This window comes from Dromiciops gliroides, chromosome 3 (assembly GCF_019393635.1).
Source record: "Dromiciops gliroides isolate mDroGli1 chromosome 3, mDroGli1.pri, whole genome shotgun sequence".
NCBI lineage: Eukaryota > Metazoa > Chordata > Mammalia > Microbiotheria > Microbiotheriidae > Dromiciops > Dromiciops gliroides.
The window spans coordinates 433,544,307-433,561,254 of NC_057863.1; the positions used below are offsets into that span (position 1 = coordinate 433,544,307).

Below are 16,948 nucleotides of genomic sequence, written 5' to 3' on the forward strand. Positions count from 1 at the left end.
AAAGAGGATAAAGTACAGGACACTTAAAATAAGGTTTGTTTAAAAAAAACAAACAAACCTCTTTGGGGAGTGAGATAGGAAATTAATCAAGAATAAAAGGATTGCCTTACTAAAGTGAGGGTCCAATTGAAGCTGGATAATATGAAATAATGTCCCCAGCCAGCATGGTTTCTGACTTCTTTAGTTCCATTTTGTAGCACAGGAGTATGGGCAATCCAGGGCTGAGGTTTGATAAAGGATGAGCAGCAGTAAGACAAGGAGCAAGGAATTCCAGAGTAGAAGACAATGTTGTGTGATAGAGGCTAACTCTAGCATCAGTAATGGAGAGAGAAAGGTAAAAATGTGGCAAGGATAATGGCCTGAGAAAATACTGAGGAATGGAGAAATTGGAGGTGTTGATGAGAGCGAGACTATGTTTAGGAAAGGTGTTGAGGAGGTTATGGTCAGAGAGAAGTTTTAACCAAGGAAATAGACACTTGTGGATAATGGTGGCCAGTCAAATGACTTTGCTTTAAATGGTAGCTCTGTTGCTTTAGCATTGAACCTCTACTGCAGAGAGCACAACATTGTTTGAATGCCAAATGTACATTTTCCTAAAAGAGAACTCACAAGGCAAGTACTCACATGGAAGTCAGAATAAGCTATACAAGGACACTCTCAAGCTCTCTCTGAAGAACTTTGGGATTGCTTGTGAGACATGGGAGACACTGGCGTAGGACTGCCTAGCATGGTGTGCCCACATCAAAGAAAGCATTATTCTTTATAAGTAAAAGAGAATTGCAGTAGCTCTAAAGAAATGTGAGATGTGCACATTTAGACACATCTTAACTTCAAATGTTCACTTGGACTATTTGTGCCTGACCTGTGGTAGAACCTTCTGATGGCCTTATCAGTGACAATCAGATACAGGATACTTTGACTGTGACATAGTGATATAATTTTGGTCCTCATCAAGAAAGAAGGACAGCAACCAACATGTATGACTATGACCTAGTCCTTTCCCTATGGACTGCTACCTCATCATTTGTAAAATGAGGGGATTGGACTAAATAATCTCCTAGGTCTTTTCAGCTCAATCTGTATGACCCTTTGATCCTAGGTTTAGGAATAAGTCTAATAGAAGGTAATTTGGACAGAGAAGCACTTAACTTCTCAGTCATGAAGAAAGTCAGGCATTTTAAAAATAGTTTTTACATAGTGCTTCAAAGCTATCAAAGTACTTTATATCTACTATCTCATTTGATCCTCAAAACAATCCTGTTAGGTAGGTGCTAATTGTCCTGATTTTAGATTTAGAGTGGTCAAGTGGCTTGCCCAGTATCATACAGATTTGATTTTTGTTTTTGTTTTTGTTTTTTTGCGGGGCAGTGAGGGTTAAGTGACTTGCCCAGGGTCACACAGCTAATAAGTGTCAAGTGTCTGAGGCTGCATTTGAACTCAGGTCCTCCTGAATCCAGGGCTGGTGCTTTATCCACTGCGCTATCTAGCTGCCCCCTATCATATAGATTTGAACATAGGTCTTCCTGACTCCAGGATTGGCATTATATCCACTGTCTCACTTAGCAGCCCCAAAGGCAGCACTCCTGAGGCAAAGATGAGTCACAAGTGTAACCTAAATACAAGGAATGACTTCTATGAAAATAAGGAAGCAAAAGATAGTGTTTGGTTTTGGAAATAGCAAGTAGTATAGTTTGGCAGAGTAAGTCATTGTCTTTAGTTTTATGTAGAAATATCTCTTTTTCACATGTGAAAAAACAATGGCTAAGTGCCCTACTAAGCACAGATGGGCCAGTCTTTAACGTTTATTAATGCCATTTGTGGTTTTTTTTTACCACTATAGTCATTTCCCAGTAGCATATCCTCTAGAAACTTCCCTTGTTACAATGAAAAATAGCTAAGCAAACCCAGCCAGCAGAGAGACAACATCTGTGTGACTGTAATAACAGGGAAAAGCTTTTTCTGTGTTTATAAAGATTGGCTCTTACTCAGAGTCCTGCTGTGCTGCCTTGTCATGTTGTGAAGGTGACCTTGCTTTCACAGTGGCTGTGCCAGTCAATCACAAGCTCTGGCCAGTGCTCTCATGTAGAAAAAGCTTTGAGAATATAGTTGTGGCAGTAGACTGAGTCTGCTTTCCAAGAACTCTTAAATCCCCAGAAGCTCATCACCAGAAGGCTGGCTGCTTGGGGACAAATTCTTTGGCCATGAAAATCCATGTATGATATGGGACAAGTCATTTAACCTCCCTGGACCTCAGTTTCTTCATCTGCAAAAATGAGAATTGGAGATGGCTTCTCAGGTATCTTCTTGTTCTACAGCCATGATCCTGTTAACTCCATAAAACTCTCCAGATTAAGTCAACATATTATTTTATACTTGTCAATTTCATTGCGAAGATAGAAATGGGTGAGTATGGTGAGAGCGACTTAAAGACTATATAGGAAGCCTCATGTTAAGTTGGGTTTTTTTGTTTTTTAAGAAAAGAATTGGAGACTGGATGTAGGAGTGAACAAATGAATGAATGAATGAAAAAGCATTTATTAAGCACTTACTAAGTGCCATGCAGTGTGCTAAGTTCTGGGGATATAAATGGAAACAAGCAATACTATCCCTGCTTTCAAAGAGTTTTACATTTTAATACAGAAAGACAACAGATATAAAATTGAAGGGGGAGGCGGTCGAGAAGTGGCCTGGTTACCTGGTTTTACAGGCCAGAAAATTGACGGCTCATCTATCACAACCCTTGATCAGAGGAGCAGGATTGTGAGGTCCAGAGGTAGGAGGAAGATCATGGCTTAGAAAGTATATGATAAATATAGAAGATAACCTAAAATCTGTTGTTTGTATTCAATCAGACCATCAACTTGTCAAGAACAAAGAACAAAATTGGTAAAAAGCTACAGAAGAATGATAATAAAAAGATATAGCATGTGATGCAAATAATTCAATCCTAAATTATATAAACAAGTAATTGATAATGCAAAATAAGTAGTTAACTATAGACATTACAATGTTATATAGAAGTTTAACCATTGTCAATCACTTGCCACAAGTAGATTAAAAGAGTGTGAAGTGCCTTAGTCTACTAATACTTGCTTGCTTGGAAAACCTTACAAAGATAGATAATGGGTGATTACAGTGTCAACTCATAAGACAGAAAAGCATCAGAGGGTAAAAACCAATTTAAAGAAAGCTTGGCAAGAGTCCCAGTTAACAAAGTCATCTGAAGGACATTTAAGGATGACAATGGAAAGAGACCAACAAACAAAGGAAAAAAAAGAAAATATCTGCAAAGATCATTATAATAAACTTTTGGCCATCAAGGACAATTGAGCCACCACACTTGGACCCCAGCATCATGCTGTGTAGTTGTCCCCATCCCAGAGAGCCACTTTTTATAACAAAGAACTTAAGAAGAAACTTAAGTCTTCTCTTGCGTGTATCATACTACTTCTCACTATTTGAGTAGTGAGAACTTTACTACTGGCATTTTCCCCACAAATAATTACTAGAAAAGAATCTTATCCACCCCTCCAACATTATGAATCAATATTTTATTCTATTTTCAATTAGTATTTTGAATTTCTGTCTCCTGTTCTTGATAATAAATTCCCTAAATGAATTTTATAAAGAAAAACTTAGGTTTCTACATTTATCAGTTTCAGAATCTTTGTCCTCTAAAATCCATATGTTCACAGAAATGTATGTATTTTATAGTTACATAGTTCTCTGTCCTTTTGTGAAATGCTCTATGAATGTTTGTTGATAGTGGTGAAGATGAGAAGATATCAGAGCTAGAAGAAAACTTTGAAATTATTTTATGTCTAACCCCCTCATTTATAGTGAGGGAACTGAGGTCTTAAGGCCAAGTGGCCTGCCCAAAGTTACCCAATGAGAGAAGCAAACTTGAGATTAGAAAACTTAACTCTATGCAATATTCTTTCCATCCTGCCATATCTAATTGAAAAGATTTTACAGTTTTTATTGGATCAGCTCATTGGGCAGGAGAGATTGAGTAGTCTCTCAGAAAGACAGTGTATTTCCATGTGAGATAAATTTGAATTAATTTTCCTTGTGTCCTTACATTGAGAATGAATGGTTAAATTATTTATTAAATATTTACTATGTGCAAAGCATTATGCTGAAGGTAGGGAATACAAATAGAAAAGCGATACTGTCCTTACTCTCAAGGTGCTCACATTCTATTAGGGAAGAGGTGAACTTAATTTCTTAAGACATATAGTTATGCCATTTTACATTTAAACAAAAAGAAAATGAGCAGTGCTCTGATATGTGAGTGTACTGTTAAGACTCATATGGAAAAACCTTGTCTATTTTTAGATATAAATCCTACTCCAGATCTAGAACATCTTCATTGTTTCCTAATGGTTTTGCTTGTTTACCGAACTGTCATATAGATAAATGTTTTATGGTTAAATATAAATATGTATCAATCGAAGTGAAGTTGTCTAAATACGCTGTTTGTTTTGTGTTGTAGAACAGAACAGTATTTTGGAAGTCCAAGTGACATGGCTTCTACAGCAGAACATATCAGAGAAAGGATGAAACTTGTTAATCTGAAAAGACAGCAGCTGAGACACCCAGAAACCACCATCGCAGAAAGCTAATAGATATCACCTGATAACAAGGCACCAGTTTTGTGACCCAGCATGTTGTCTGCATACTTTGGCATTTGACATAATTCATTAAATGCATTTCACAGCCAATAGAAGCCTCATTTTGCCCAGTAGACATTGCTCTCTACCTGTTAACACTCTACACCTACCAAGGCATGATTATTTAACATGCTATGAAACCACGTATCTTATGAGAAGGAACTATAAACATTGCACTGAAAGCTTGCTCTAAAGCTTTATCTAACCTGTTGGTTGCTAAAGGAGCAGCTGATGTAAGCTTTGAATGGTGCTAATAAGAGTTTAAAAGTTCCACATAAAAAATAGTTGCTCTCTTTCCCCGGGTAAAGTAGTCAATTTAGACTGTAGGTAAATTGTTATTTGTAGACAGTGGTGTCCTCATAATTTCACTTTCTAATTCTTCAAAATTGATTATTTTTATTGTGCCAATATACAGCAAACCTATAAGATCTTTGATATATCAGTCATTAAGAAGACATTTTTCCTATTTGTATTGATAATGTATTAAAAGCTGTTTGTGCTTAATAAAAGGCATCTTATAAAAATCTTATTTAATTTGGTTGCTATATTCTATTTCCAAATGTGAGTGCCTTATTTGAAGGGGCATTCTTAAAGTTGATAGACTTTTTTGATTTAACCTGTTTATAGTGTTATTTGCATGTATTTTAGCCAAGAAAAATTTATATGTAAGCATGTACATAATAAAGAAGCATGTTTTATGATGAACATAATTGTGAAGAACAAGCGTCCAATTTTACATCTTTAAGAAATTGTTATGAATGGAATACTCATGATTTTGGTATAAAATGTCATTAGTGTCCTTTCAAATAGTTCCTAAAGTAATGTTTTTATTTTTTTCTTTTCCAAATTAAAAAAAAAATCAAAATCATTGATTCATTTGCTCCTATTGAAAATATGTATTCTTTAAAAAAGATTACTTCAGTAGAGCACATATCAGTATTTATCCGTTACTTCCATTTAAATTGCTAATAAATTGCGATTTCTCACAATAGCTGAGTAGGACAAAATAATCTAGTAATCAAAACCTTCTTTTCATACCTCCTTACTGTAAAATTTATTTTCCAATAAAGTTTATAATAATGATGTTAGTACTTTTTAAGGTCATATTTAATTCTAAATGGAACAAGGATTATATGATTTAATTTTGGGTTTATTTGGAACTGAGAGTTAGAAATAAACTGTTTGAAACAAGTGTAAATTTGAAATTCAGCCAGGACACAGGTTCCTCTGAGTAATATAAATCAGATTCTTTTAACCAATTTCCATTTAATTCAATAAGTATTAAGTACAAAGGTGCTTTATACTAGGCTATATATATATATATATACTAGTATATACTATATACTAGGCATATAAAGGGAAAAGTGAAACAGTTCCTGCCCTCCAGGAACTTACATCCTATCAGGATTATATGGCATACACAAATAACTATAGTAACGAGTAATTTGTGAACGTGTGAGACAGGTAGGATTCCAATTTGGGGGTGGATCGACAAAACTTCCTCCCTCTGTACCTTCAGTCACATTGAGGAGTTATGTGATTAAAGGTATAGAGATAGAAAAAGTGTGAGACATGTATTGAGGTTGGGAAGCAGGGTTAAGGTGAGATAAGGATGGACCAAGGGTGGTGTCCTGTTGTTAAGGACTGTAGCAAAGCAAAGGGATTTAGTTTTACCTTGTAGAGAGAGCCATTGAAAAGAGCCTGTTTCAGGCAATTAGTAATCACACCATATACTTTTAGAGGGCTTTGTGCCATAGAGGATCAGGCTTTGAAGTATAGCAGTGTCTTTACAGTCTTCACACTGTTACTTAAATTGTAAAAGATTTCATTCGCCTTAAAATGATTTTGCCTTTGGGGTTCATGTTGCTGGACTACCTTCTAGGTGAAGCCACTGCGTAAAATATTTTTGGTACTGAAATGATTCGGTCCCTTTGGCAGGGAAGGTTCTGAGAAGCAGCATGGCCAGCACTGGACTAGGGGCCAGAAAACCTGGGTTCCAGTTCAGACACTTCTTAGTTTTTTTGACTGCCATCAAGTCACTTAACAGTTATGAACCTCATTTTCCTCATCTATAAAATGGGGATACTAATACTGGCTACCTCATGGTTCTTTCACATTGCTCGGCTCTCATATCTTCCTCTCCAGAGTTTGCCCCCATGTCAGTTCACTGTATTTTCCAAGTCTGCATCTCCAGTGCCTAGCACAGTGCTTGACATATGGATATGGTGAGCACTTAATGAATGCTAGATTAAGTGATCTGGACAGGGCTGGGATGTAAAGAGATGCATTTAGTTTCTGATAGACTGGCTGTGACCCAGGACTTAATTGTTAACCCTTCCCAAAGTGATGCTGATGAAACAGCTTAAAACAGATGTAATGTTCCTGATCGCGCTAACCTATTGTATGGTACATCAAGGCCTGTAACCTCATACAGCAGATGCTATTTGATGGACCTTTAAATTGCTCTTGAGCTTTTTGCCACCATCTACTATGGCCCCATAGCTGTGTGACCCTGGGCAAGTCACTTAATCCTCATTGCCCTGCCCTCCCCCCCCAAAAAAAAAAGTCTAGCCTACTACAGCCCCAAACTTTTTATGGCTTTATACTCTCTTATCATTCAGTGTATCTTGGACCTAATGTATTAGTTTACTTTCCCTAGAGAAGTTGGCCAGCAGACTTGGAAATAAAAAACCTATAAACTCAACTGTTTGGTTTTTTTTTTCCGTAGATTTTCCTGAGGAAAATTGGGTCCTGATGTATAAATAGTATTGCAGTTTAATCTGTGAAACATGTTAACTGTATGAACTCTTTTTCATCTGCATCTTTGAGCAGAAACTACATTTAAAGCTATGTTATCCATAAATCTGTAAATAATTGCTTTCCAGGACTTTATTACAGATTAGACTGAGGAAAAAAATTATCAGAAAGAAAGGAAACTTTAACTATGCATCTATTTTTTGAAAGGTAAACTATAGTTAAATTTTAAAAGTTTACCCTAAGTCACAAGTCTACTTGATGCAGTTTGACACTGATACAGCCAAAACACTGAATCAGGTTTTTTTCCCCCTCTTAATGGGAATTTGGTGATAGCAAAAGTTTTCCAATTCCACATTCTTTAGCTGCTTTGGCAGTTTAATACATAGATGGTAAATAGAAAGCAAAAATATTCAGGCCAAATGAATTTTTAAATGCCTTTCTTGTGAAGACTCTCCATGAGATTTGGCCACATATATCACATCTGGATTTCACACAATTTCATCAGCATCACCTAAAAATAATTCTTAGCATCAGATAGATGAGGTACCAGAATGTAACCAGTCATCCATAGTGATATGGCAGGGGAAAAGGACTTCCTATTAAGAAACACCACACAAATGCATGAAGTATATATCTTTAGTGTGTTCAGATTGGGAAGGAGAGTGGCAGACTGAAGCCAATCCAAAGGAAACAGCTGCTTAGCAGACTGTCCTGGTGGTAATTAATTCCCCTGCACGGGAGGTCTCCAAATCAAAGTTGGATCAACATTTGTCAGCAAGAATGTAGTAAGAATTTGTGTTTCAGGTAGAAGTTCAGCCAGATCTCTGAGGTCCTTTCCAACTCTGATCCCATAATTATTTTGTGATGAAGTACTTGGCTAGCCAGACTGAAAGAGAATGATGTCTATTTCGCTTTCAGTAGACTCTCATCTTTCCCAAAGTACACATGGAAAAAAAAAAAGAAGAAAAACCATTTAGTTTATCACACTATTCTATTCACAAGTGGAAGCAAATTTTAAGCAAAGGCTACTTAATAGGTCGTTGATAGCTGTGCCAGAAGAGGTCAGTTAATACTTTTTGTTAATGGTCTCCGACAAAAGAACATGCTCCTATCTTCAGTAGAAACTGAGCTTAGTGGAATTTGGTCAGCTCCTCCGAGAGCAGAATAAGAATTTAAACTTGCTAAGAGGTTGAAAGCAAATAGAATGAAAATGAATACAGTATTTCAGTAATGTCCTTAGGGGCAAAGCCACTACAATATGAGGTATAGACTTGTATAGGTATGACAAGTTCATAGTAGTTATGAAACTGGATAAGTCAGCAGTACTGATAGGTTAAACTGGGAAAGATTGGGAAACAGGTGATCCTCCTGGATATGAGCTAGTCAGACACTAAGTAAAGCAGTTTACTCAATCAGGGAATACTTGGAGAAATTCAAGGGAAATTCAAAGGAAAGCCAAAAATACAGAATATCAGCCTATTGAGTTAAAAAAATGACCATCTCATCCAATATAAGGTCATTTGGTCAATTGTCTTCCAAATGATAGCATTTAGATCAATATGGATATGAAGAAGACTTCCTAGGGTTCATCAGGAACTGATTTGGAGGTTTTAATAAACCTCATGGTCAGAAAATTCCTCCTTAGGTCTAACCTAGTTCCATGACAAGAACATATTTCCTCTCAACAGAGATGGTAAACAGTAACCTATCCCCTCTATTACTGCCTACAATGCAATCTATGCTCCAGCCAAATAGCACTCCATGCCTTTGTTTATGCTATTCCTACTCTTAGAATGCCCTTCCCAGTTCTGCTCTCCAATTCTAAAAGCCTAATGCAAATGTCGATTCTTACATGAAGCCTTACCCAGCTTTGCAGGTGCCATTGAACTTCCATCTTCCTCCACTTCTCTCTCTTCCCTCTCCCATAGAGCACTTTTGCTTTACAATTCTCTGATGCACTCCTTATGTGGTATTGCATGTAATAGTTGTCTGTTTCCTATCCTACTAGACTGTGAGCTCCCCATGAGGGCAGGCACCCTGTCTTATCTAAACTTGTATCCAGAATGGTAGCATCTTAATAAATGTTTTTTGACTATTCTAAATCCTCGAGTTCTTTAGAGTCTGTGATTAAAATGGGACACTCTGCTTTTTGTGTTTGTGAAGTAGAAGCAATAAATACCTTTATACTATATTCATTTGAATTTTATTTTTCTTTGGAATTTAAGGTAAAGGGAAATGCTTCCTTGCTTATTTTTCCCCACTTATGAATAAGAGACAATATGATGCACTGTAATGAACATACTTAAAATAAGACCTAAGTTTAAACCTGGTTTATGTAGCTATGAACTTGGGCAAATCATTTACTCTGAGTCTCAGTTTCCTCACTATGAAATGAAGGCATTGATGTAAATGGTTCCCAAGGTCCCTTTTAACTCTTAAGAGTCAATGAGTCTGTTTCCTCAGTTCGGTTTTTACATGAATCTCTAAGCTAAACACACCTTTCTGTAATTTGCAACTGGTGTGTATTTAGTAAAGGTGGGAATGGGGTTAAAATAGCATCTTTTTCTTGGTCATTATGAAACTGAAAAGTCTGAGAAATGAACAGTCAACTTAAATCCAATAATTTCCTTAGAAAACATTTTTGTGAATCATGTCATTTTCTAAATTGCTTTGCTGGATAGAATTTAATAATTATATTGCCACTAATTAAATGAGGTCAATAAATTAGGTTGCCAGAGGCATTATTTAGCCATCATTGCAATGAAGTTCCCTACTGGTATTTTAATAGGAAAAATGGGTATGGTATGGACCAATTTTGTAGATCACATTTCAGTAACAGGATGGGTGGGGTTAGGGTAGAAATGGCTTTACTCATAGTTTGAGAAGGCAGCTGGTATGATTTGAATGATGTCAAAAAAGCCTGCCTACCCAAAATATCATCCAGACCAGCCACTAAGTCTGAAATTTTCAACCTTCTGTCTCATCTTAAGTGTTAAGGCATTGCTATCCAAGAATACTAGTTATCTGACCCATAAACAGTGGTGATCTTATCTGACCAACCCATTCCTACCTACTGTCATTTAGTTCAGAAAGATATTTTTTGATGGGGAAAGAAGGTGAGTCTGAAGTTCTGATCAGTCACTAACTATAGGGGTAATTCTAGCCTCATCTGAGGGCACTGCTTCCCCGGAAGAGGAGGGAGACAGGTCTTAAAAGGATCAAAGGACTGTCAAGAAAAAGAAATGGAGGGGCAGCTAGGTGGCACAGTGGATAACACACCAGCCCTGGATTCAGGAGGACCTGAGTTCAAATCTGACCTCAAACACTTGACACTTACTAGCTGTGTGACCCTGTGGCAAGTCACTTAACCCTCATTGCCCTGCAAAAAAAAAAACCAAAAACTGGAAACAGGAATGCCAGGTGATCCACAATATTGCCTATGGATAAAACAGAAGGTAAATGCATTTCTGTTATAAATTTCACTCTTAAGAATACTCACAGCCCCACTCTGCTGCAGTTGTTGAGATCATTCTAATAATTCTCTCCAACTGTGCTCTTGCTTTCCCACCTGCTCAATTACTTAGCACTTTTAAGCACATCACTATAAAACTACAACCAGATTCTATGTATGTTTCTAACACTTGTGTTCATGGATATTTATATTCATTCTATCCCCTCTCTCCTGTGGTCATCCTTCTTTTCTAAGACCTTGAAACATTAGACCTGTAAGAATTCTTTCATGACCAGGAAAAGTTAATTTTTCCCTCTTTAGTAGAGAAGTAAATCCCTGTGTCATCATATTCTAAGATTTTAAAAGACTAGAGTTGGTTTAGAAAAAAAAAAATAAAGTTAGGCATATCTAAAGTAGAGAAGTTATCCTACTGTACCATGAATTAGGAGCTGTGACCTTAGCATCATCACCAAGGCTTTAGAATCGCCAAATCTGAGGAGGTAAAAGTCCCTTTGATCTGTGTTTGTGAGGTTGAGCAGCTTTTGAGTGACAAAAGGACACAAAAGGACTAAGAATCTAGAGAGACTGAGCACATGTACAGTTTTTAAAAGTGCCATTTTGAAATAACAATTCTCTATGCTAGTGTTTGGGGGAGTCAAAACATCACTTCACATTAAAAGTGTCTAGAAAGTTTTACAATCTGAAAGAGGCCACCTCAGGGATATCATTTCATGAATGTGGGGAATTCAGACAAAGGTTCCTTGTTCCCTGTGGTTAGACCTGGAATCCAGGCAAGGGGCATGGATAGGCATTCCAGTGATATAAGGAAAAAGGCATCAACTAGAAAAGTAGCTGGTATTCACTGAAGTGGAAAAGAAGGGAGCAATCAGGAAGAAAGCTATCGTTATTTATTTTTAAGCCTTTATTTTTCTGGAGTGGGATGATCAGGAAAGTTTCCTGACCAATTTAATGAGTTTCAGAAAACGTGGCACATTAGCTTTGTTTCCATCTACTGAGGAGGATTTGATTAGCTCGGGTTATCATGGGTAGTGGCTAACCCTTTGTGCTGGAAGCATGGGAAAAGGATCAGCTGCAAAGTCCAGGATGAGACTTCTGTGTGTCAGATCAGTATAGCTCTGGGGGAATGTCTCTACCAAGCTTGACTTCCCCATGGTATATATGTCTACATGTCAGTAGATCTGTGATCTCATCAATGTGTGTACTCTTGCAATGATGTGGATCAAAATCCACCTTGCCCTGTTCATCCTGTGGGATTCTCATTCATATCCACTATAAGGGATATGCCCAACTGGTAGGCAGGGGCCTTCCCACAGAGCTTTTCACATTGCATCTATACCAAAGGGGCATGCCTTACTGCTTAGTCTCTCTACATGATCACCCCATGGGTTTTTTTTCCTAGTTACTCATTTTTGATGACATGCTTCATACCAATCCTATATAATTCCTTGTTTCTAATGTGAGACAGCCTGTTTATGCCTACCATGTATCTCTCTCCATTGTCCTTTCTATTTAGCTTCAAATCTTTAGAGCCTGTGATAGTCTATGCCTTGTATCCATGCATTACCACCAGATTAATGATGTAGTCAGTGGTGTTTGTTGCTTAGACAGGCTCCTGGTGGAGGACTTGAAGACCCAGACCAGGCTGGAGCTCTAGGCTAGATAGGCTTTTTCTTAACTTTCTGACCCAGGTGTTTTCTTTTTACTAATACCTGATATGATTTAATAAATGCTTAATGTGACTTAACACTTACTAGCTGTGATGGCAGAGGAAAGGCAGTGAGCTAACAAACTCATGACATGATCGCTCCAAAAAACATCCAAATAACGCCATAGGAAAATGCCCAGAGCAGCAAAACTCACAGAAGAATGTGCTGAAATCATCTTCTAACCAAGAACGGCTTGGAAGGTCAGAAGGAGGGAGCTGCTGTGCTGATACAGGAGTCAGACCCAACCCCACAGTTACCCTGACACAGATCCAGTCTCAGGAAGTCCTCACCAGAGAAGGAGACCCCCAGAGCCTCTGAATCAGCTGAAGCGCCAGTGTTGTCTGGAACTAAGCTCACAGTCTGGTGAGTGGGCTGAGTCCTAGGCAGGGGAGAGACTACAGGGGTCTATGCTGGTGCTAAGGCAGAACTTGGATTTTACACCCCTGCTGAGAACCAGGAGGTAGGCTCCAGTAGCAGTGGCCCAGGTGGGGGAGGGGCACAGGTTCCTTGGAGCTAACAACCACAACACACAAAGCTAGTTGATTAGCAAGTTGGTCTGGGGTCATCTAGGACCAGGAAACAGGCCGGGCAAGGGAAGAACCTGATTTTCCTTAAATCATACCACCTGGGACATCTTAAGCTTGGGATACTGCAGCCTAGAAACAGTGCCCCACTTTAAGGAGCTAAAAGTCTAGTAAAAGAAAGGCAAGATGAGCTGACATAGAAAGTTTCTTCAGGAAGACCAAGGGGCACCCTCAGAGGAAGATGTCAACATCAGGGCCCCTATATCTAAAGCTTCCAAGAAAAATACGAATTGGTCTCAGGCCATAGAGGCGCTCAAAAAGGACTTTGAAGATAAAGTTAGAGAGGTAGAGGAAAAAATGGAAAGAAAAATGAGGGTGATGCAGGAAAGACATGAGAAAAAAGTCAACAGCTTGAAAAGTCAAATGGAAAAGGAGGTACAAAAGTTCTCTGATGAAAAAAATTGCCTAAGAATCAGGATTGAACAAATGGAAGTCAATGACTTTATGAGAAACAAAGACACAATAAAGCAAATTCAAATGAATAAAAAAAATAGAGGGCAATGTGAAATATCTTCTGGGAAAAACTGCCGACCTGGAAAGTAGGTCCAGGAGAGATAATTTGAAAATTATTGGTCTACCTGAAAACCACGATCAAGGAAAGAGCTTAGACACCATCTTCCAAGATATTCTCAGGGAAAATCGCCCTGAAATTCTAGAAGAAGAAGCTAAAATAGAAATTGAAAGAATCCACTGATCACCTCCAGAAAGAGATCGCAAAAAGAAAACTCCTAGGAATATTATAGCCAAATTCCAGAGCTCTCAGGTCAAGGAGAAAATGTTGCAAGCTGCCAAAAAGAAAGAATTCAAGTACTGTGGAGTCCCAGTCAGGATAGCACAAGATCTAGCAGCTTCTACATTAAAGGACCGGAGGGCATGGAATATGATATTCCAAAGGGCAAAGGAAATGGGATTACAACCAAGAATCACCTACCCAGCAAAACTCAGCATTACCTTTCAGCAGAAAAAATGGGACTTTAATGAAAAAGACTTTGAGATATTTGTGATGAAAAGACCTGAACTGAATGGCAAATTTGACTTTCAAATACAAGACCCTAGAGAACCATAAAAAAATTGGAGCTGGGGGACATACCTGGGGTCATACAGTGAGCAACTGTCCTGTGTCTGAGGCCGGGCTTTGGCTGGGATCCCCCTGGGTCCAGGGGGTGATGATTTGTCCACTGTGTTACTTAGCTAGATGATAACATCTTTAGGGTTAAATTGAGGGTGAAGGGAATTCACTGGGGGAGGGGGAAGGGCAGAAGTGAAATCCTACATGAAAGTAACAGGAAAAGGCTTATGGAGTGGGGGAAGAGATGGGAGAGGAGCAGGGCAGTAAATGAATTTTACACTCATCAGAAAAGGCTCAAAGATCTTAAACTCATCAGATGCCTCAAGGAGGGACTAACAGACACACCCAACTGGGTGGAGTAATCTATTTAATCTGGGCAGTAAATGAGCCTAACACTCATTAAAATTGGCTCAAAAACCTCAATCTCATTAGAATTGGCTCAAGGAGGGAATAATGTATACACTCAATTGGGTGGAGTAATTTCTATAACCCTGCAGGAAAATAGAAGGGGAAGGGGATAAAGAGAGAGGGGCAAAAGAAGGAAGGGCAGAGTGGGGGAGGGGACAGACAAAAGAAAATCCCTTTTGAAGAGTGATAGGATGAAAGAAGATGGATAATAGAATAAATATCATGGGGAAGGGAATAGGATGGAAGGGAAACAGTTAACAATAGTAATCATGAAAAAGAGAAAAGGGGGAAAATTGTACAAAAAATATTTATAGCAACTCTTGGTGGAGGCTAAGAATTGAGAATCAAGGGAATGCCCATCAATTGAGGAATGATGGAAAAAGATGTGTTATATGATTGTAGTGGAATGGTCTTGTGCTACAGGAAATGACAAACAGGATGATCCCCAAAAAACCTTGAAAGACTAATGAACATCAATGTATAGTGAATTGAGCAGAGCTGGGAGGACATTGTGTGTAGTGACAACAGTATTGTTCAATGAGCAATTGTGAATGACTTTACTCTCAGTAGTGCAATGATCCAAGGCAATCCCAAGGAACTAATGAGGAAGCTTACTATGCCCCCCTATAAAAAGAACTGATAAAAAGAACAGTTGTGGATTGTACATATATAACCTGATTTTGATCTTGTGGAGAGGGGAGGAAAAGGAGGGAGGGAGGGAGAAAAATTTGGAACTCTAAATCTTATGAAAATGAATGTTGAAAACTGCCCTTAAATGTAAATGGAAAATAAAATAAATGTTTGTTGCTAAAAAAAAAAAAAGACGTAGTCAGTGAGTCAAGTCAATAAACAGTTATTCATAAACATTTATTAAGTACCCACCATGTGCCAGACACTGTGCTAAGTAACGAGGGCACAAAGAAAGGCAAAAGACAGTCCCTGTTCTCAGTGAGCTCACAATTCAATGGCGAAACAACATGTATGGGTAAGCAAGCTTTATATAGGACAATTGGGTGATAATTAACAGAGGCAGGGTTTTCATATTAAGGGGTAATGGGAAAGGCTTTCTGTAGAAGGTGTAATTTTTAGCTAGGGAGGAAACCAAGGAAGCCGGAAGACAGAGTAGAGTGTTACACTTGAAGCTAGGAAGAGCTAAGTTCAAATCCTGCTGCTTTAGACACTTACCAGTTATGTGTCCCTAGCTGTCATTTAAACTCTTTTAGCCTCAGTTCCTCATCTGTAAAATGGGGATAATAATAGCACCCACTTCACACTATTAAATGTAAAGCACTTTACAAACCTTGAAGATACACACACACACACACACACACACACACACACACACACACACACATGCACATATAGCTTTTACATATAAAAACTATATATATTTATAGGAACCTTAAAGCTATATACATCTTAGCAATTATTACCAAATGACTATTAGTGTTTGCTTTAACTATCTTTTTATTGACTATTTTAAATATTTATTTAGAATTTTATTTTCTCCCAATTACATGTAAAAGCAATTTTAACATTCATTTTTAAAACTTTGTGTTCCAAATTCTCTTCCTTCTTCCCTCCTCACTCCCCCTGTTAAGAAGGCAAGCAATTCAATATAAACTATACGTGTGTAGTCATGTAAAACATTTCCATATAGTCAGGTTGTTAAAGAAAACGGAAAAAAAATTAAAGAAAAATAAAGTTAAAATAATTATGCTTCAATCCGTATTCAGACATCATCATTTCTTTTTCTTGTTTTAACTATCTTGATAAGAAAAACAAGTGGATAAAAAATACCTGTGACCAAGATCATAACATGCAGCTGAAATACAACTTAGCTGCTAGTACGTATATTCTGGATGCAACAAATGTAAAAGATGCATCAAAAATTGTGTAAGAGGAGTGTGAGGTGTATTATTGCCTCTTTGAAAATGCACAATTCTTTTAATGCCTCCCAACTTACCTCTGAAACAAATGCCCGTCTTTTAAACAACTTGAACACCCTTAAGTGCTTGGGTTTTTTGTTGAATTGAGTTGAACAGTAGAAGCCCCATGATGAAAACTAACATTTATACAGTCCTTATTATGTACTAGGTACTGGGCTAAGCATTTTTCAGACACATCTCATTTTGATCCTCACTCACATTATGTTCTATTTGGCTTTTAAAGTCCTTTGCAGCCTGGTCTCTTCCTGCCTTTCTAGTCTTCTGACACCTTACTCCCCTTAATACAGTGATATGGACCCTGATCTTCTTCACTCAAAACACTCCATCTCT

The 16,948-nt window shown here is 37.9% G+C and overlaps 1 protein-coding gene across 3 annotated transcripts in view; it reads left to right on the forward strand.

The window, feature by feature from the left end:
* Positions 1-9,183, forward strand: part of SESTD1 (SEC14 and spectrin domain containing 1) — a 147,412-nt gene extending 138,229 nt beyond the window's left edge. For 2 of the 3 annotated variants that reach the window (XM_043996643.1, XM_043996642.1), the window contains exon 18: positions 4,496-9,183. In XM_043996643.1, the coding sequence (XP_043852578.1) occupies positions 4,496-4,625 (130 nt within the window). In that variant the 3' untranslated portion in view covers positions 4,626-9,183. The remainder of the gene's footprint in view (positions 1-4,495) is intronic. The other variant, XM_043996644.1, reaches the window with a different exon arrangement.
* The last annotated feature ends 7,765 nt before the right edge of the window (positions 9,184-16,948 follow it).